General features: G+C 42.6%; 1 protein-coding gene across 2 annotated transcripts in view; it reads right to left on the bottom strand.

The window, feature by feature from the left end:
* Nucleotides 1-23,163, bottom strand: part of ZCCHC24 (zinc finger CCHC-type containing 24) — a 145,585-nt gene that overhangs the window by 105,354 nt on the left and 17,068 nt on the right. For both annotated transcript variants that reach the window (XR_012851172.1, XM_075842833.1), the window contains exon 2: nt 6,647-6,847. Coding sequence is in view for 1 of the 2 variants with exons in the window: in XM_075842833.1 (XP_075698948.1) it covers nt 6,647-6,847 (201 nt within the window). In the remaining variant the exon portion in view is untranslated. The remainder of the gene's footprint in view (nt 1-6,646; nt 6,848-23,163) is intronic.

The raw sequence follows: 23,163 nt of genomic DNA on the forward strand, positions 1-23,163 counted from the left end.
CCACTGGGCCTCCTTCTGCAGGATACGTCTATCCCAATCTCCTCCCCTAACAGGCGATTTGACATGTTCCATCCCTTGGAATTTAATAGCAGAGGAATCACCCAGATGACAATCCCACACATGCCTAGAAACAGAGGTATCAGTTCTATTCTTGATATCACACATGTGGTCCTGGATTCTGCGTCTAAACTCCCTTTTCGTTTTGCCAACGTACTGCTTCCCACATTGGCACGTGATAAGGTACACCACCCCCTTGGTGAGGCAGTTGATGAATGACCTGTTATGAAACAAAGCTCCTGTGACAGTACTCTTAAAGGTTTTACTTTTCAAAACAGAAGTACATGCTTTACACCTCCCGCACTGGTACGAACCAGTGACGTTGGTAGAGAGCCATGTAGTGGCACCAGTCACCTCCAGATGACTGTGCACCAGTAGATCCTTAAGACTACGGCCTCTACGGAAGGTAATCTGAGGCCGGTCCCCAACCAGACCACCCACGTCAGGGTCCGCTTTGAGGATATCCCAGTAAGAGGTAAGTATTTTTATCACCTCATAGTGTGCAGCATCTTAGGTACCTATTATTCTCATGACATTATCCACCTCTGGGGGTGTCTTCGGATTTAATAAAGACTCCCTATCTGCTGCCATGGCATGTTGGTACGCTGATTTCAAAACTCCACTAGGATATCCCTTATGTTCAAATCACTTTCTCAGATTATTGGCCGACACTTTGAAATCTGACAAGGTGGTGCAGTTACGCCTTGCTCTAATATACTGACCCTTTGGTATGCCCATTTTCAAAGGTCTAGGATGACAACTGTCCCATCTGAGAAGGCTGTTCGTGGCCGTACTCTTCCTATACATTTGTGTCTGGATATGGCCCTGGTCCGTCTTCTCTATTTGAATATCAAGGAATGTAATCTGTTTATCCCTGATTTCAGAGGTGAAATAGAGACCCAGGTCATTGATGTTCAAGATTGAGACAAATTCTCCAAATTCTGCTGTCGTGCCCGAACACAGTATGAAAATATCATCAATGAATCTTAGCCATAATAAAATGGAAGAGACAAACTTCTCCATTTTATCACAAAACACAAATTCTCTCTCCCACCAGCCCAGATAGCGATTGGCTTAAGTGGGAGCACAGGGGCTGCCCATAGCCACTCCTCTGAGCTGGTGAAAGAACTTATGTTCAAAGACAAAGAAATTATGCTCCAGTACGAAGCGTAATAGGAGGAGTACAAATTGATTGTGTGCACTAAATTGAGCCCCTCTCTCATTGAGGAAATACTCAACAGCCCCACAACCCAAGGAGTGGGGGATGGAGCTGTAGAGAGTCTCTACATCCAAGCTCACCAGATAGACATTGGACTCAACCTTAATCCCTTCAAGCTTCCTAAGTACCCCCATCGTATCACGGACATACGACGGAAGTGCCGTAACAAAGGGCCTCAAGATCCTGTCCACATAGATACTTGCATTCTGTGATACACTATCAATCCCAGAAACAATGGGTCTTCCCTTGAGTGGACTGAGACCCTTGTGAACCTTAGGAAGACTATAAAAGTTTGCTACCTGTGGACAATTTCCCACAATAAATGCCAGCTCTCGCGTATCAATAATCTTGGCATGTTTAGCTTCCCCCAAGATACCCTTAAGCTCAGCCAAATATTTTGCTGTGGGATTGTCAGCCATAATACGATAGCAAAGTTTATCCTTCAAAATATTGGTACACATGGTCACATACTGTGCACGGTCCATAACGACCACATTACCCCCCTTATCCGAGGGTTTAATTATGATGTCAGTGTCATTTTCTAGTTAGATTAGTGGTTGAGGGACCCCTCAGATCAGTGAAGGGCCCCTCACCCACTCCTCACTGTCCCTCATCCAGTAACTCCTGTAGTACCCTGACATTTGCAAGATCTTCCTCCTGAATACCAAGTTCAGCACGCTGTCTCCTGTCATGTGTGCTAAAAAACTTCCTCCATTTCAATTTCCTGATAAACAAATTAAGGTCCTTGGCCCAAGAAAAAAGATCAAACCTATTGGTTGGGATAAAAGATAAACCCCTTTTGAGAACTAGAGTCTCACAATGAGATAAAATTCTCCCAGATAAGTTGATAATTTGCATTTCATCGTCGTGACACGAGGTACCCATAGTTAAACATCCCTGGGGTCCCTGTGGAGATAGTCGAGCATGGGGTGGCTCTTGCCTAAAAAACCATCCCTAGTGGGAGCTCTCTTTCACCATCTCAGAGGAGTGGCTATGGGCAGCCCCTGTGCTCCCACTTATGCCAATCTCTATCTGGGCTGGTGGGAGAGAGAATTTGTGTTTTGTGATAAAATGGAGAAGTTTGTCTCTTCCATTTTATTATGGCTAAGATTCATTGATGATATTTTCATACTGTGTTCGGGCACGACAGCAGAATTTGGAGAATTTGTCTCAATCTTGAACATCAATGACCTGGGTCTCTATTTCACCTCTGAAATCAGGGATAAACAGATTACATTCCTTGATATTCAAATAGAGAAGACGGACCAGGGCCATATCCAGACACAAATGTATAGGAAGAGTACGGCCACGAACAGCCTTCTCAGATGGGACAGTTGTCATCCTAGACCTTTGAAAATGGGTATACCAAAGGGTCAGTATATTAGAGCAAGGCGTAACTGCACCACCTTGTCAGATTTCAAAGTGTCGGCCAATAATCTGAGAAAGTGATTTGAACATAAGGGATATCCTAGTGGTGTTTTGAAATCAGCGTACCAACATGCCATGGCAGCAGATAGGGAGTCTTTATTAAATCCGAAGACACCCCCAGAGGTGGATAATGTCATGAGAATAATAGGTACCTATGATGCTGCACACTATGAGGTGAGAAAAATACTTACCTCTTACTGGGATATCCTCAAAGCGGACCCTGACGTGGGTGGTCTGGTTGGGGACCGGCCTCAGATTACCTTCCGTAGAGGCCGTAATCTTAAGGATCTACTGGTGCACAGTCATCTGGAGGTGACTGGTGCCACTACATGGCTCTCTACCAACGTCACTGGTTCGTACCAGTGCGGGAGGTGTAAAGCATGTACTTCTGTTTTTAAAAGTAAAACCTTTAAGAGTACTGTCACAGGAGCTTTGTTTCATAACAGGTCATTCATCAACTGCCTCACCAAGGGGGTGGTTTACCTTATCACGTGCCAATGTGGGAAGCAGTACGTTGGCAAAACGAAAAGGGAGTTTAGACGCAGAATCCGGGACCACATGTGTGATATCAAGAATAGAACGGATACCTCTGTTTCTAGGCATGTGTGGGATTGTCATCTGGGTGATTCCTCTGCTATTAAATTCCAAGGGATGGAACATGTCAAATCGCCTGTTAGGGGAGGAGATTGGGATAGATGTATCCTGCAGAAGGAGGCCCAGTGGATTTTCAGGATGCAAACCATCAAACCACTGGGCCTTAATGAGTCTATATCTTACCTTCCCTTCCTGTAATATTCCATGCCCACCTAGTCTGTTTGTCCCATACTGTATCCTCTGACATCTAGGTATACTCAGGTATGTTTTCAATTGGCCTTCTACCTCATTGTGGCAGTGCCTTCTATTCCATTATTACATCTTCGATGTGTTGTGCTTTCTATACAATGGGCCATCGATGCTGTATTCTGTAACTGTGGCTTTGTTTACTTGGGCTGTTAAAGCTTCTGAGTTTCCTCGGCGCGCGCCAGACCGTTATCAGTGTCTCGTATGCGCTGTTACACGAAATGAACAGCTGAATATCAGCTGACCGGCACTTTTTGAATAATACAAGATTAATCAGGCAACTCGTACCCCTGAGGACGCTCCCCTATCTGGTGCAGAAACGTGTTGGGAAGTGTGCCTGTGAATCTGTGGCAATCAGACTAAACTAATATTTGCCAGCACATGGAGTTAGGTTTTGTGACAAATAACATCTGACATTTCAGGCACTTGTGAATGAGTGCACGCTGACTGTTTATATCACACACTCTTCATTGTGCGTCCTTGATCTTGTTGCCAACGCCTGTACCTGGATCTTTTGGCACTCTGTGCCCTACTAATTTTAATAAATTTTGTCAATAAATATTTATTTTAAACGTTTATACAGGCAGAATATTTGTACTCTAGCAATTTAAACGTATACCTTTACAAAGCTGATTTTGGAATTTATAATGCATATTAGGAAGTTTATTTAATTTTGATAGAGTATTAGTACAAAAATTTTGTATCCCTGGAAAACCCCTTTAACGTCCTTCTACTGGAGATGGACCTCATTTTGACTGACAAGAGACATTTTGGGTGCAGCAAAGAATTAGATGTTCACCCTCATATTCCTAATATATATATATATATATATATATATATATATATATATATATATATATATATATACACATACATACACACATATATATATATATATATATATATATATATATATATATATATATAATAAATTAAAGAAATCCCACAGCACTAAGATAGTTACAGCTGCTGTTGACTGAATAAATCACATACTTTTTGGAACTATCGGAGTGCTGCGGGATTTCTTTCATTTATGCCACAATCCACGGATCTGGATTACCTGCCTGCACCTATTACCGTGTTGGAATTTGACGCAGAGTGCTGCACATATATATATATATACAAATCACAAAATCACACACACATATAATATACACACAATTCACCAACACAGCTACAGATTATTCTTTTCCTTCAACCTTTAATTTCACCCTTATTAGACATCGGAGGAGTCAGCTTTGAAAGCTGGTCAGGAACAGATCTATAAATCTCATTTATTTTGACGTAGATAGAGGCAAGTTATACATACAGTATATATTGGTAAAGTTTCTATCACTAAATATAATAATGGCCCCTGCTTTGCATAGAAGTAACCAAACTTAGCAGTAATAAAAATCTTTTTACAAAGCAGCCAGGAGTCGATTAACACCTTTTCAGGCCTTGTTAACACCAGTGAACCAGTCCCGTTGGTAATACATTGAAAATGAGCAATTATTAAATCTAAACAGAGCAGACTCATATGGAAGAAGTTGCCTGTGATAGTTTATTAGATTTGAGGTTCACATGTGGTAAAACAAATGACTTGTTGTTGGTCAACATGGTTTCTTGGTTAATATTGAGTGACATTAGTGTTCAACAGTAGAAATAGTGTGGGTTCAATGTGGAAACTAGATCCTCAGGTCTACGTCAGCCAAAAAAACCATAAAAAAAAAGTCGATTCTGGCTTTATACTTAAAGAGGAGCTGTCACCTCACCTGACCCGTCTATTTTAGCAAATACTTGTATTCCTCATGAAATAACAATTCTGGAACATATTTTCTTAGAACTTTAAATTGTACCGTTCCTCTGTTAAACCTACTAAAAATGTATTCATAAAGTAAAAACTGGGTGTTAAACATTCTTCTTGTCAATGGAGCATGTCCCCAAACAGTCTCACTGTAACGTCCGTGGATCGTTGCCTCTCCTTACCTTCTGACAGCCGCAGACTCCAGTCTTCTGGCCGACATCTCGCTCCTCGGAGTGGCCGCTGTGCCCCGTAGTGTCCTCTAGGGTGCGCGCGCTCGTGCCAGGCCTTAAAGGGCCAGCGCGCGCACATGCTAATAATGTCTAATTAGCCCCAGTTTGCTCTGGACTATAAGCAGGGCCCTGCCATTTCACTCCTTGCCTGAGCATTGTTGTTGTCTACCCATGTTCGTATTGCAAATGGTCCCTTAGTTGTATTCTACTCCCAGTGTTCCTGTATCACGTGCAGTGTTTGTTCCCGTGCCTTATCTAGTGTTGGAGTTGTGTTGTGTCATCTGCCACACCTGCTGTCATACACCACGTCTGGTGTCACCTGCCACACCTGCTGTCATACACCGCGTCTGGTGTCACCTGCCACAACTGCTGTCATACACATCTGGCATCACCTGCCAAGCTTGCTGTCATACACCACATCTTACGTCTCCTGCCACCTCAAGCTCCATCTGTGCCGAAGCATCTGCTACGGTCTCGACTCCTTCAGGTATCCTTGTGCTAAGGACTTTGTATAGACTTTGTATAGACTGTGATTTGGCCAGCTACCACTCCGCTACGGCCTAGTCGGTCCACATACCCCCAGATCGAGACACTCACTGTTAGCACGGATTGGACAGTGTCAGACTATGCAGGTACACACCCCCAACTGGTAACACTCATTTATTCATACATTTCTAGGAGGAACAACAGAGAAACGGTACAACACAGGGTTCTAAGAAAAGACATGTCAAGAGAGGTGACAGGACCTCCTTAAATATAAATTTAGTAATGGGTCCATAACTTTTCTTTTCCAAAGATTTAATTTAATTTCACCATTGACACACTGTGTTATGCCTAATGCAAGGCCCGGATGGGGCAAGGCCCAACTTCTGTCTCTTTGGTGTGCTTTGAGTCATTGAGTCATGCCCCGGCCCCCTCTGGCATTGCACTAGGCATAGAAAATTATGCTTGAGTGTTCCTTCAAAAAATCAGTAGGTTTACATTAGAGTACGAATTACTTTTCTCTCCAACTATTCCTGACAATAATATCCAAAGTGTACAATCCGCCTTGATATTAAGCAATAGGGATGTATCAAAGTTTCTTACCTGTGGACAGTCCTTAATATAATGACCTTTGTTAAAGCAGAGGTGACACAAGTAGTTTGGAGGGGGCCTCTTGCTTGGTTTTCTGTTCTCCGAGTTCAGTGAAATTTCTGAGAAGTGTTCAGTTAGAGAGCTTAGGCCATCCACGATGTTGTTCAAAGACCCATAAGGAGATGCGTTTTTATAAAGGCTATTGCCAAGTGCCTGTTTGAGACATACAAGACTAGTTGAGACTTTGGAAGATACATTCTATTACATTCTATTAACTTCACTTACATTATCACCTAAACTTACCCAGATACAATAATCATGTCTATGCTTCAAAGAGCTAGACATAACCTTTTGAGATTGAAAAACTTAAATGGGACATTTTTTGCCTTAGGGTATGTTCACACGGCAGCGTCCGTTACGGCTGAAATTACGGGGCTGTTTTCAGGAGAAAACAGCTCCGTAATTTCAGCCGTAATGGCATGTTGAGGCGCTATTTCGCTGCGTCCATTACGGACGTAAATGGAGCTGTTTTTCCATGGAGTCAATGGAAAACGGCTCCATTTACGTCTGAAGAATTGACAGGCGTCTTTTTTACGCCCCGCCTTTTGACAGCGGGGCGTAAAAAAAATGATCGTGTGCACAGAACATCATAAGACCCATTCTAATGAATGGGCAGATGTTTGCCAACGCTATCGAGGCGCATTTTTGGACGTAAATCGAGGCGTAAAATGCCCGAATTACGTCCGTAAATAAGCCGTGTGAACATACCCTTACATGTAACAATCCAAATTTCTATCATTTGTAAACGTGAGTCCTATCTTTACAGGGAATACATCATCTATATTTAATAAACTAATTAAAATACATATTCTTTTTTGCTAATCTGTTTACATTTTTGATTGCAGATTTTTTTAATGCTATTTTCGGTACATGATTTTGGGGCAGCCATCTTGACTATGCTGCGGTTAGCAGCATTTAGAGATATGCTTTACAGCAGCCACATGGACCATAGGACACAATAGTCTGGGGCTAAACATTGACTTTTATGGGAGAGTGTTTTAGGCATGATCTGTGGCCTGTGCTGAAGTCATTGTGTAGGAAGGGATAGGAGGGAAGCTGTGTCCATCACCTATTGTCAGCGGAGTGATTGTGTGTTCCCTATAACACATACGACAAGCCATCTTTACCATAAGAAGCGTGAATCTGTGGAATAGTCTACCTCAGGAACTGGTCACAGCAGGAATAGTAGATGGTTCAAAAAAGGCTTAGGCCCCATGCACGCGAACGTACTTTTGCATGGGGCCTAAGCGAAGTGCAGAGATTGTGGAATGTCTATTCACGGTCTAAACACTTCAGTATTGTTAATGTGTTAGTATAAGACAGCACATAGTGATCTAAAAGGATCCCTGACTAAATGAATGGAGAGGAGTGCAGAATGCTGATTGGTCAGCGTCATATACTCCTCTGTACAACGCCCACTTGGTCTAAAGGGAAAAACACGCCCACTTGGGCATTAAGCAACTCATTAGCCTAAATCTAAAATCGCTAATAAAGTGGTGAAAACAGATCGTTTTTTTTAATAAAAAGCACTGCTGTCACCTACATTATAGCGCCCATCTCCTTATGTAGGAGACAGGGCACTTATAATGTGGTGACAGAGCCTCTTTAAGGACACGACCAATCCAATGGCATGTCAGAGGGGGCCACCCCTGATTCTAACGATTTTAATGCAGCAGTTGCGATTGACCGTGGCATTTAAGTGGTTAAACGGGCGGAATTAAAATGATCTTTGATTCGGCCCATTGCAGTGAGGTGTTGGCTGTATTACATAGCCGTCACCTTCTAAGTATGGAGCGAGCTCAGCCCGTGAGCCCCTTAGTGGCTGTCACGTACATGTACCTGGCATGTCGTTAAGGGGTTAAAGCTTAATAATTCTGTTTGAAATTTCACACACTGGTATTCCACCACACAAATTGGCACTTTTCTGGGGATAGGATATGTCTGTAATATCGTCAATGTGGATGTCATTTTGCAGCAGGAGCATATGGTTATAACTTAAGGTTCCTATGGCGAGAAACACACATCAGGGTTGTGAGCAACATGTGACTCATGAGCCCACTGGTTGGGGACCACTTCTGTCATGGTCTTTCATTGTTATCCCATCTGTAATGATGAGATGAAAGCTGAGAAGTGATCTCTACAGAACAGGAAGTATTACATTTTGTGAGTTTTAGTGGCCAATGTGAAAACTGCACGATTTTAAGATTATTTTTTAAATATACATATTGCCATAGAAAATTAAAAGAAAACATCACCAAAAATCTTAGAGAATACGTTTAATATGTTCAAAGCCTTGATTTAAACAACAGGTCATTTTCTAACAATACTTTCCATTTAACACAAAAACTACCCAAGCACGGTTTGCACAAAATTACTTTCTTCCTGATTACGTTTTAGCTTCTACAAGTAGCGGATAATAAAAATGACATGAAGTCATGAAGTACTGAATCCCTGGGAATAAATAGCCAACATTAAGCTGAGCTACAGTTTTCCATGGTGGAAAAATGTTTGGAGGATTTCGATGGCAAATAAAACAGATTAGGGAAGCTAGAAAATTAAACAAGACCAAACAATTGGAAGTAGATTTCATTACATTAAAATACAAAGTGCAGCAAAACATTGTCACATAGTGTGTGTTCTGTTCAGTTTTCCTTATGTTTTCACATTTATGCCCTGGGAACTGTAGTAATGTATCAGTACAGTCTTTTCAGACTTAATTGACTAATTATGCTTTCCTCTCCTTTAGGACAGGCCGTCCAATCAGGTACGACAGTTACTTTCCGGAAAAAGCCGAACAGAAATGAAGCAGGTAAGCGCTCCCACAAGCACTTCTGCCGCTTCGTTTTAGCGATCGGTAGGGATCTCAGTGCTCAGACCCCCACCAATCCAAACTTCTGACATGTCAGAAGTTTGTTGAGCGTTTCGTTACCCTCCCGACACAATTCCTAAAACAAAAATGCTGCAGACAATAGACTTCTTGAGCAGGACTGTATTTCACAATTCTAGGGTTACATTAGAACACAGAATGGATATTTGGTCCATGCTATATCTCTCTTACGTAACTACTAACTGGTAACAAGTCAGGAACAGGTTACACAGCTGCTGAATATGTTACCCCCATATAAGTAAAAGCGGGAAAAAAAAGAGCAGGCCCTAAGCTTTATGACAGGGCCTTGAAATAACACTCTGCATTACTATCTTTTGCAATGCATTCATACAGAGGGCTCGGCTAGTTCTGAAATAGACGAGGATGCAGAATTCACAGGCGTCTATTTAAAGTACGTATTCAAATTCCAGTTTCCCATTCACAGCTCTGCACAGACAAGCAGACTAGTGTGGCCTCCTGCTAGAACCTCAAGGAAACATTTTTACATTTAAGAGGACCACAAATTGGTGAGGGGGCGATTAGAAGTGACTCTCTTCCTATTGTGGAAGATATTTAAAATACAGGTCCAATTCCTTTGAATAATAAAGGCTTTATATGCATACTTTTAGAAAATAAAATAGTGCACTGTTGTAATGACTGGGTAGGGAGACAGAAAGGTGAGCCCTAATCTACCCGCCACTCAGTCCCTGCCTACTTGCAACGACCCCTCCTAGACGACCGGGTACAACTGGGCGACGGTCCCTATGCTCAGTAAGTGCACGACAGACAAACAGACAAGGGTACACAGAAGCTAGGGAAACGGGGCAGCTGCCCACGGAGACACCATGAGCAACGAGAGTAGTGAACGAGCCGAGTCAAACCAGGAGTGCACGAGGTACAAAACGCTGAGCAGGATAGTGGTCAGTAAGCCAAGGTCAATAACAAGCAGAGGATAAGTAGTTCAAGCAGCAGCAGCAGAGCCAGGAAACAAGCAGAGCAGAATCACAGGCAAAGGAGGAACAGGAAAGGCAGGTATAAATAGACAGTGGGCGGGAGCTAGCTCCGTCTGGCCAGGCTGTAATAGGCTCTCCCACTCCTAAGCCTGCCATCCTGAGTGGTGGAAGATGGAGTCAGTCTCACAAACATAGGAGCAGGTGCAGACGGATTACCCACGGGCGTCGACACAGAAGCTGTGTCTGGCAGATCCTTTACTACTGTGTAGTTAAATGTATCCAGGTCTAGATTATAGGGAGGGCAAAAGTGGCAATTCTCCAGTCTAGTAACCTTCACCTTTCAGGTCCCTCAAGTGCTTTCCAGGTACTACTCCCAGCAGCGAGACATAACTGCCCCAACTCCTTTATCTTTGTTCGGAGCTCCAACGAACCATCTGCCTGAACTGCAAACATGAAGAAATCCAGTGGTTGAACGATGCTTATAAACTAGGAGCTTAGGCGGCTGCCTGGTTCTGCTGAATTCCAGGATACAAAGGATTAGGCATATTAAGATATAACATACCCGATCCTTATGCTCATCGGGGTTCAGGTGGGCTGGCTTCATAAAAAAATTGTCGGACACTCCTGTCAATGTCGGTGGGTTCTGCGGATATCGTTAGCCCCATCATTTTTCTCCAGGGGACTCCACCAAACTTTATCTGGCTCTGTATGACTCATGCCGCTTACTTTGCATGTTGCCATCAAGAGAGTGGCACCTTATGGGGTAACTGGGTATATTTTAGGGGGTTAAAGAAAACCTTTTGAAAGCATGATAAAAATGGCTGAAGAAACGCTACAAAACGTTCTATAATGTCGGGTTAAGTGAGGGAATTTTGCGTAGGGGGCAGTGGCATTGTTGAGGAGATCTAGGTGCGGTTAACTGCAGGCTCCGGTGTGTTTTAGGGTTTAAACCACTGTTACACCAATGTTCAAACGCTGATTCCATAATTGTTATCTCTGTTTATATACTCAGTCATAGAGGGTTCGCAAACGAATTAGGACTTGGAGTATTTGTTTAATACGTTTTTAAAATACACGGTTGGGCTTTTCACAGTGGTGATTGTACCCCTGTTTTTAGATAGCTATGAAATAAAAGTTATACATTTTACTCATTTATCACTTCAGTGAATTTATAATGTATTCCAGCCTGCTTATTTTCACTGTGCATGGTTGTATAATTGAATCAAATTTTTGGGTTTTTCAATGTGACAAATTCCCATGTAATTCCCAAGATTGCAAGTAAACTAATATAATTTTCATCTCCCAAAAAGGGAGGTATTACTATTTTGTTATTAAAATGAACCCACAGTTTTCATTAAAACTGGCTGTATAAGAAAAACCTCAAACATAGAAAGAGAAAATCATGCCTTTTTGCGGTTTTTACTTAATTTTATGATCTGATACCGAGTTCCAAATCCCCAGGATATTCCTGTTTTTTTCTCTTCTTGTTTTAGACCCCCCCCCCCCCCCAAAAAAACAACAAAAAACCCAATAACCTGTACACTTTTTGCCAAGTGGTGAAACATGTCTACAGGTGTAACAGACTGTGGGAAAGCAGTGGTGGGGCACCAGGAATTTTGGCATTATGGTTTTAGAGGAAGATGCTCTTTTCGGAATATATATCTTAATTTCCTAATAGAATATCAGAAATTAATCCCTTTAGCTGAAGGAGAAATCTGTTTATAGAATGCAGGTGCCTAGTGGAAATTTAGATTTCCCATGTTTGGCCTGGAGAGATGTCAAAAGTGTAGCGTCCATGGCCACGGGCCGTCCGGTTTACTTACCTCCTGACGCCCACAGCCATGGATCTGTGAGTGCTGGTCCCCAACTCCTTCCTAGGTGATGCCAGCGCTCACTTCCGCTCCGGTCCGCCCCGTAGGGTGGGCGCCCACGCTCGTGCCCACTCTTAAAGGGCCAGCGCGCGCACATGAAAACAATCAACTCACATGATTTCCTGGACTATAAGAAGGCCTCTGCCCTTCTGATCCTTGCCTGAGCGCCGTTTGTCATATCCTAGTTTGTCTAAGTAAATGGTCTCCTAGTGTTTCCCAGTTCCAGTGTTCCCTGTTCCTGTATCCCGTATCCCATGCTATCTTGTTCTAGTGCCGTATCTATGCCGGACGTCTACCCGCTGCCTAGTCCTAGCCGAGCCTGCCTTGCTACTGTCCGAGCTGCCACAGGTACCTTATACAAACTGTGAACTGTGACCTGCACCCTGTTGGCCAGCTGCCATACTGCCAAGGCGGTACTGCCCAGTGGGTCCACGAACCCAACGTGACAAGAAGACTACACAATCTAAGACTATAAATTACATGATGCAAGACAACCGTTGTCCACGAACTGCATCTTAAAGAGGGTCTGTCACCAGATTCTAAGTGCCCGGTCTCCTACATAATCTGATTGGCACTGTAATGTAGATAACAGTGGTTTTTATTTTGAAAAACGATCATTTGTGAGCAAGTTATGAACAATTTTAGATTTATGCTAATTAGTTTTCTTAATGGCCAACTGGGCGTTTTTTAACTTTTGACCAAGCGGGCGTTGTAAAGAGAAGTGTATGACGCTGACCAAAGTAAAAAATACACCCACTTGGGCATTAAGAAACTAATTAGCATAAATCTAAAATTGCTCATAACTTGCTCAAATATGATCGTTTTTCCAAATAAAAACCACTGTTATCTACATTATAGCGCCGATCAGATTATGTAGGAGATAGTGCACTTATAATCTGGTGACAGAGTCTCTTTAAGGACTGTGCTACCACGCTATTTAGGAGACAACGTGGCTCTTGATTTTTTAAGTCTGCATCTGCAATATTGTAGTCTGAAATCTGTAGTCTGAAATATTGTCTTATTAAGTCGATATATTAGAGTTTACTGGGGGAATTACTTTTGGTCATCAGATCGCCCACCATTGATGGAGACTCGTCCTGCTCCCTGACTGCCCCACTCAGGAGCTGCCAAGACTTAGAGAGAACATTGCATATAACTCTTACCAGCAGCCTGTGTCTCGTCTCTGCTCCTCCTTTCTCCTCATGCTCCCCCTCCCCTCTCCATAGGCTTCTATGGGAAGCAGGATCTGTATCCATCTCTGCTCCTGCTCCCTCCTTATGATCATGAAGCTATTTTGATGTTTTTAATGCACTGTACACTTTTCACTTGTTTAAAGAAAAAAAATCCACCTATATAAGGTTGGTATGTTGTATGTTGCACATTAGAGAGAGTACACAGGATCCACCATTTACAATTGGTGATGGACACCGCTCCCCTCCTATCCCTTCCTGTTAGTGATCCCTGCACATGTAACGGAACATGCCTAGAAAACTTTCCCATAGAAGTGAATAGGTCCCCTCCTTTTCACAGGTTCCTATGGTCTATGTGACTGCTGTAAAGTATATGCCTAAATGCTAATAACAGCCGCTTCGGCAAGATAGCTGCCACATAATCAGGTACAGAGAATTACAAAAAAAAAAAAGAAAATTTACAATGAAAAAAAACAAAAAAAAAATCTATAGAAAAAAAGATCGTTTTACTGACTGATTTTAATTAGGAAAAAATATATAGGGGATACATTTTCTATAAGCACTTAGTCTGATAAGTTTGTGCACCAATATGTGTTTATAGATGGGCAACTGTTGCATGCCAGTCATGTCTACAGGATTGTTTTGAGCTGCGGTCCTCCTACTCTGTAAGCGCTGTCTAATAAGAGAATTACACTCCGTCCGCTAAACAACATCTGGTATCTGTCAGCTCTGAATTACTGCACTCTAACAGGTGGTAGAGACCCTGGGGACACGTCTGTCCCAGCAGTGAGATATATACACCTCCTAAGGTGTGTATATATAGATGGAAAATTAGGCATAAGTGACTCACAAAGAGAGTGGCAGTGACAAAAGTCATGAAGTCCAAGGTCTTATTACAAGTGACAAAAGTTACTCCAGATCCTTGTAAAGTCCCGTTTTTATAAACAGGAAGCTACACCACTAAAGACTCAGCATTTTTGTATTTTTTTTCCTCAGACGGATACAAAACAAACAGTAAAAGGTGCCGACTCATGCCATAGGTGTGGAGAAGTCTACTGAAGGACTTCTATTGTAAAAACAGAAAACAGTCTCTAGCTGTAAAGCTGTCAAATATATGCCAAAAGTGTATCCTTATAGTTTATAGAACTTATGGGAATGTTACAGTGTAAATTTGTATACTTAATTTTGCATACAAATGTATACATCAGATCTATGTACCAAACATGAACTATGCCTTAGTCTCATAGACAACTCCATTTCTAATAGCTGCTGCCCTGGCCCAGAGTGTGGCCATCTCCTGGAACCGCATATGCATTTTCCCTGCAGTGGCCGCTGCAGGAGAAACATAGTATTTAATAATAGCCATTCAAAACTATGCCATGACCATGTTATACATGGATGGGCCCGGGTCCTCCAGAGCTCTCCGTTCTGGTTCAAAGATCGAGATCCTGTGAGGAAGAGCCCGCTTTAAGACGTCCATATAGCAGTCTTGATGACAACTTGTCACGACTGTGGGTATGTGGACCCACTGGGTAGCTCCGCCATAGTGGAGTAGCAGCTGGTCAAACGGAATGTCTATGACCGACACTAGTGCGAGAGTACCTGGGGAGCTGGCTTGTACTGGACTATTGGAAGTTGGAATGTACCGGACTATCGGAAGCTGGATAACTGGACTGGAACACTGAAGTGGTCTCAGACACTTGACACGGACACCGGAAACGCATAGTGCAGTCACCTTGGACACTTGACTTGGCAAGGACACCAGACAAGGATATGGGAATACCGGATACAAAATTCAGCTAGGGAACCTTTGCAGACAAGCACTGGGTAAGACACAACATTGCTCAGGCACTGGGGAAAGGGGCAAGGTTCCTTATAAGGGCCAGGGTGAGAAGGGATAGGTGGGAACAATTTTACTGGTGTGGCGTGCACACCCTATGGGACAGGGAAGGAATCGAAGCAGAGAGCACAGTGTGCCAGAAAACCCTTTTAAGTTTGTCAAAGAAACTGCACCTTCGGATCACCTGAATGTGCAGCCATATTTTAATGTGAAGAGGGAAATAAGCGGCTACCAGATACAATATCTTTCGACGGATCAAAGGATTGGGCAAGTTTACATCTAAAACGAACAATCTTTCTTTCCTTTGTCGTTACGGGATTGCCGCCTATCCTCAGAAATATGTAAACTGGAAAATATTGTCTGAACAGGTCACACATCCTTCATAATTAAAGAATATTAAATTCTATATAAGTGTATAAATCCCTTTAATATATATTAATCTACTTCCGGTCTGATCTGATTTATTAAATGAATCAACATAATACACATGAAGCATGCACAGCAGACTCTTACATTTCTCAATACTTTGAATATGCAAAACTACGTACTCTTAGGCCTAAGTAAGTTAATGAAAACAAGCGAAAGGATGTAGCAAACACAGTAGATTTTATTATACATCAGGCACCGGACACACACTTTTACAGTGCAAAGCCAAAAGGAAAAACAGGGATTAGTTTTGAACAGAATGCCCGTCTCCTCAGTAGATGAGCAGCTGGCGAGTATCTTCTGAGGCAGAGGAGGTCACGGTTTTGGCTGTGATCATTTTGAGTAGCCAGTAGGACATACTGTACTAGTCAAATACTGCAAAACCAGACTGAGTGCTGGTGGAAAGGCAATGGTAATTCAACGCGGAGACTCCCTATAATACTGGCCTCTGCAAGGTGTTCTATGCCAAATAGGAAAGGAAGCCTGTCTTCATGTATGCAAGTACGTTCCTAACTCTCTAACATCATGTCCTCTCACGATTTGAAACTCAATCTTTCTAAAACTGAGCTCCTTGTGCTCCCACCATCTACTAACCTACCTAAAACTGATGAATCCATCTCAGTGTGGCGCACTACCATAACTCCCAAGGAGCACTGTGTTATTTTTGACTCCGGTCTTTCCTTTACTCCTCACATTCAATCACTTTCACGCTCCAGTCACTTTCACCTCAAAAATATCTCCAGAATCCGCCCTTTTCTTACGGAGGAAACAGCCAAAACTCTCATTGTCGTTCTGATTCACTCTCGTCTTGACTACTGTAACTCATTACTAGTCGGTCTTCCACTCACTAAACTCTCCCCTCTCCGATCTATCCTCAATGCAGCAGCCAGGCTCATCTTTATGACCAAACGCTACACCAATGCCTCTACCCTGTGCCAGTCACTGCACTGTTTGTCCATCCCCTTCAGAATTACATGCAAACGTATTACTCTCACCCACAAAGCTCTCCACAGTGCTGCACCTCCTTACATCTCCTCCCTCATCTCTGTCTACCACCCTACTTGTGCTCTATGTTCTTCCAACGACCTTAGATTAACATCCGCCATAATGCGAACCTCCCACTCCCATCTCCAAGACTTCTCTCGTGCTGCACCAGTCCTCTGGAATGCGCTACCACAGACAATTCGATTAATTCCCAACATCCACAGTTTTAAACGTGCCCTGAAAACACATCTGTTTAGTCAGGCCTATAACATTCCCTGATCGGACTCCTTTCCATGGCCCCATTAGTCATCAGAATAAGATTCCCTCACACTCCTTGCACCGTACTGCACTTCATGTCTGTCATACACTGGCTGGTGACCGGCTCATGCAGCTTTATGTTACCACCCCATGTGTATAAAAGTTGGCTTGACTATTGTACAGAACAAACACGGTTACACTTTGCGTCTCCCTTATTTCCTCATAGATTGTAAGCTCTTGCGAGCAGGGTCCTCAATCCTCCTGTTTGAATTGTAAATTAGCTTTGTCACTATGTAATGTCTGATATTGTCTGTGTTAGGGATCTGCCAGGTACTTCATCTAGGTATACTCCTGGGATTAATCAATCCACACCTGAGGCCAGACCTGTTCGACTGACACCATCTCCCACCAACCAGGGTGGCAGGCTCAGGAGTGGGAGAGCCTATCGCGGCCTGGTCTGTCGGAGTTAGCTCCGCCCCCTGTCCTTTATTACCTGCCCTGTTCTCTCCCTCAGTGCTTGTAATTCTTTTGGATTCCTGGCCCCACTGCTGCTTGCTCCAGCCTGCTTCTGCCGTGCTTCTGCCTTGCTGCAGTTCTGCTTGACCTGCTTTGCTTTGCCCCTGGCTTGCTTCTGTCTCCGTGCCCGCTCGGGTGTACTCACTTCGTCCTGGTCCTGACTGTTCGTTCGCCGCTCCGTTTCCTCGTGGCGTTCCGTGGCTACTGCCCCTTCCCTTGCGTGTTCCCTGTTTGTTTTCCTGTGCACTTAGACAGCGTAGAGACCGCCGCCCAGTTGTACCTCGTCGCCTAGGGCGGGTCGTTGCAAGTAGGCAGGGACAGGGCGGTGGGTAGATTAGGGCTCACTTTCCCTTCACCTCCTTCCTGCCATTACAGTCTGCTTATATTCCCTCTAAACTGTAAAGTGCTGCGTAATATGTTGGCGCTAAGATTTTTTATTATTAGATCTTCTGCCATATGACGTATTATGCCCATATAACTAACATGTGCCTCTTTACAACATATCAATCCATTTGTAAACATCAGGAGTGAAACAGTTAAACTCCAACTTGCAAGAACAAATTGTTCAGAGCTATGAGTTCTCCTAAACTGACACTGGACACACTCTGTGCCTTTGTTCCCTTACAGATGAGGCTTGTATTCTAACATGTTTCAGGGCACAAAGGGAGTTTGCACAGGGAAACAGCTGGCCTACACAAGCAGCTGTTTTCTGTTTCTTACTTTTCCAAAAGGATCACATTGTACAGGAAGGAGGTCGGCAGCTTGCAGCCTTCTCCTGCTCTCTTCTGTACCCTCATATTCTGCCTGGTTTTCATTTCCCTGTTCCTTCTCACTTCATTCCTCTTTCCATAATTTCTGAAATCCTCCTCTTATAAGTTGCATCCTCCTCCGCTTCTCATACCCAGTTCCAAACCAGCATCATACTCTTCAAAACAAATGACGTTTATTTGCTAAACCAGGTTATTAAACAGAACTTAAAGAGGCTCTGTCATCACATTATAAGTGGCCTATCTTGTACATAATGTGATCGGCGCTGTAATGTAGATTACAGCAGTGTTTTTTATTTAGAAAAACGATCATCAGTGACCAATCAGCGTCATACACTTCTCTCCATTCATTTACACAGCAGTGTTCTTACTATCCTGACACTTCGGTAAAGTTTGTGGTTGATTTACAGCAAGGCAAGCGTAATCTCGTTTTAATTGACAGTTTACAGCGTAATCACGCACAAACGTTACCGAAGTGTCAGGATTCTGAATAGACATCATGTCCTGGCTGGTAGTGATGTCTATTCACGGTCAGGACACCCGAGTAATATTAATGTGTGTGTGTGTATGTGGCTGCACATCGTGATCTACTAAGATTACTATGTGCTGTGTATATGAATGGAGAGAAGTGTATGACGCTGATTGGTCACTGATTGGTCAGCATCATACACTTCTCTGTACATCGCCCACTTGGTCAAAAAGTAAAACACGCATTAAGAAACTCATTAGCATAAAGCTAAAATAGGTCATAACTTCGTCAAAAATTATAGTTTTTCTAAATAAAAAAAACACTACTGTAATCTACATTACAGCGCCGATCACATCATGTACAAGATAGAGCACTTATAATGTGGGGACAGAGCCTCTTTAAAGAGAACCTTTCACCTGCCTATACATATGCAGCATGTAATGGGGAGGGCTGCACAAACCCTTGGGCAATTCAAATTTTTCTCCTACCCTCCTCCGTTATTTATCGGTGTTGTTATATTTGGCACCCGACAGTCAATGGGGCGTGTTTAGACAAGGGGGCGGGTAACATCGCTGTGACACTGTTTAATCAGATACTGACAGTGCCACAGCAAAAGCTGGAGAGAGGAGAGCGTGTGCATGCAGCTCGGAGCTGTGTATGGGCAAGTGAAAGGTTTTCTTTAATAGTATTAAACGCAGGGTAAATCTCAACTCCCCGATGGTTACAGAGTTTCTATCAGCAAGCTGTAAACTGATGTGTATAGAAATCTATATGCCGATGGAATGGCCCAGAAGCCAAAAAAACTTTTCATTTTTTATTCTCTATTTTTGCATTCCAGCTACGAATAGGAGAAATGCCATAATGTATTACTACATTTCTATCCATGCAGTTATTAGATACTGTACATTTAGTACCTCAAAAACCAAGAAGGGCAAGCCGTAAAATTATGCAAGTTGAGGAAGTAGCAGGTGTCGCTAAGATCTGCAAATGATCACATTTTCAAGCACTGAGCTCCAATCTGTGGCCTGTTGGACCGGCATAAAAGCCGGACTGAAGGAAAAGTGTTTTAGCCACATGAAACCCTCAAAAATCGTATCAAGTGGTGTGGGATGATTGTGCGATGCCTCCTGTTCGTTACCACGCCAGTTATCGCAAACTGAGAGTGACAGAATCCTTGAACTGAGAGACCTTGGTTTATCACTCCGGCAGATCGCTACGCACCTAGGCCAAGATGTCAGCACTGTTTAACATTGCGTTTCCTGGAGGTTAGGAAAACAACAACGAACGGGAATGACAGCAAGAGGTGAGTGGAGACAAACCTCTGCACAGACGGATCGTCTGATTGGAAGAATGGCACTAGTGATCTATTCTGCACTGAAAGTGAAATTAGACGTCACATCCCAAGCCTAGGGCGGCAACCAGTGTCAACACAAACCATCAGAAGGCGTTTGCACAATATTCGGCTACGAGCCACACGTACAGATGTTCCATTGACCACACGCCACCGCTCTCAAAGGCTACCATGCTACACAGCAAGACGGCAATGGAGGTCTATCCTCTACAGCGATGCATCCCACTTTTGTCTCGGACGCAATGATAGCCCGAGATTGGTATGGAGACCACGTGGGCAACACCATGAAGAGGCCATCACAAGGGAAAGTCACATCGGTCCTACTCCAGGGATTATGGCATGGGGTGGCATAATGTACTGTAGCCAGCAGCCAATCTTGATGTGCATTCAGCGTAGCAGAACATTTCTCAGACAACCATTAATAACCTCATTGATAGCATGCCAAGGCATGTAAGTGCGTGTATTTCTGCACGTGGCGCTCGTACTCCATAAATCAAGAAGTTTGGAATATTTTGTTTCCATTTTTTTTTAATCATTTGCACATCATTCCTGTGATTTCCACAATACCAAAACTTTTCTTTCTTGATGCTGCAATTTCATTGTTAAGGAGTGTATAACTGTTACCTATCAATGTAATCCTGCCTTTGATGATGTTTAGACGTGATCTCTAAGTAATAGAAATTATCAGTCTATTGTGAGGCTCAGTGGCCACTGTAAAAAGATTTTACGATTATTGTTTTTTTTTTTAAAGATAATTACAGAAAAAGAACATCACCACAAACTCTTAGAAAATATGTATAACATAAAAACTTGATTCAATGGCTATGAACACCTTTGAGGGCATTTTTTTTAATAATAAATAGTGTGTTTAGTGTAACTTTGTAATTATTCTTTTTTTAAAAAATAGTTTTACTTTTGGAGATATAGCTGTTCTGTATTTTCTATACAGAACAGCTGTATAGTTCCCTATACAATAAATCCGTCAGTCCCACGGACCGGACAGGTTCAGTGTCGGTGGGTGCTGCGTGATCCACCTGTAAACCATCACATCTAAGTTCATAACTTAGATGTGATAGATTACAGGTGAATCCTGTGTGTCATAGACATGGAGGACCCGCCGACACTAAACTTATCAGGTCCGCAGGACTGACGGATTCAGATTAAAGCAAACTATACAGCTGTTCTGTATAGAAAATACAGAACAGCTATATCTCCAAAAATAAAACGACATTTTAATAAAGACTAATTATAAAAGTTACATTAAACACACTAAATAAATGCCCTGAAAAGTTGTCCATAGCCTTTAAAGGAGGGGTCATTTTATGATCACACATTATCTTTAAAGAATACCTTGGATTCTAACCAGCAATTTCCTATTACAGAGGTACACATATTTCAATAGATATCTGAAACCAATAAGGCAACTGCATATGCTAGTTTGACTGTTTTAAAAACTTCTATAGACATCCAATAGGAAAAAACCCCAAAAGGCACCAACTGCAAATTTCTACCTACATTGGCTTGCTTTGCTTTGTCATGGGGTTTGTCCCCCCCAATTATATTGTTATTAATGGAAAAAAGGAAATGATTACCAATGGTTTTTTGTTACGGTCTAAAAGCTCCAAACCACCGTTCACGAAAGTCTACAGTCTGAGAATAGAGAACAGTCTAAAGCCCGTCGATGGCATTATAAGGAAGACACTGGGAACTTGCAATTCATCCAACTACTATGCTCTTTTATTAACAAAAAAATATACATATAAATTCCTCTAAAGTAATACACAACCTCGCAAAATTCCTGTTTCGACACTGATCTTCTAGACCTTTCAATTCTTTTGCTCACATTTTTGCTTTAACGCGGACATGCCCTAGAGGATCACTTTTGTAATAATACAACTGATCACTCTTCCTTATCCATTATCTGGTTAGGCCACAAATACTAAAGGCCCTTCTACACGAGCCAATTATCGGGCCAACGATCGTTCATAGAACGCTTGTTCATCTGCTGATCGTATCGTTCTAAAAAGTAAAATATTATCGCTGTCGGCAGCACATCTCCCGGTGTAAACAGAAAGACGTGCTGCCAACATGATAATGTATGGGGACGAAGAGCAAATGAGCGCCAATCAATGAGCGATCTCTTTTATCGGCGCTCATTTACATGGCCCAGGACGGGCTGTGTAAGAGGACCTTAATACAGCTAAAATCCTGCTGTTATAAATGGCCACTTTACCTTATCTAAGATAAGAAAAAGAACCTCCTTTCACTTGCCCAGCGACATAAGCAAGACTTCTCAATCTACAAGTAAAAAAAACAAAAAACTTGGATGGAGTCACTTGGGGTGATAAGCCTGGCACTATGTTGGCAAGGAAAGTTACTTTCACTTCCCTAATTAAACACTGACGCTCTAGTGGGGAGCTTACTCGGGATACCCTATAATTTCTAAATTTATTTCATACAGAATATTAAAAACTTTACTCATCCCCAACCCCTTTATTCTCTCAGCTGACTCAGCTCTTCACACTCCAGAGTTACTCCCTAATATATAGCAATTGCATATAGAGTTCACGAACAAGGAGAAGAAGGAGGTGGTAGAGGCCATAAAAACCCTTAAAGCCTTCGACCCCGATGTTTTTTTTATGAGCCTATCATAAAAGAATAAGACCCATGTTCTAGTGGGACCCACTTCCAACTTTATTTGATTCGCTACCTCAACTCTTAGGAGACAAATAGGAAAGATTTGCTCCGGAGCTCCTTGATCTCCATAAGATCTATGACACAGTGACCTGGTACTACTCTTTTTTTTTTACATACTTAAAACACATGAGATTAGGAGAGTCCTTTCTTGCTTTGATCTGAGCCTTATATGTTCCCCCAAGAGGATTTTAGGCCCCAAATCTTCATTATTGCGAGAGCATGGAACTACTTGCAGCGCTTTTAAGAGCTTACCTCAGTTTTAAAGGAGTAATTGAAGGGCA

The sequence above is a fragment of the Rhinoderma darwinii genome, chromosome 11, assembly GCF_050947455.1.
Source record: "Rhinoderma darwinii isolate aRhiDar2 chromosome 11, aRhiDar2.hap1, whole genome shotgun sequence".
Lineage (NCBI taxonomy): Eukaryota > Metazoa > Chordata > Amphibia > Anura > Rhinodermatidae > Rhinoderma > Rhinoderma darwinii.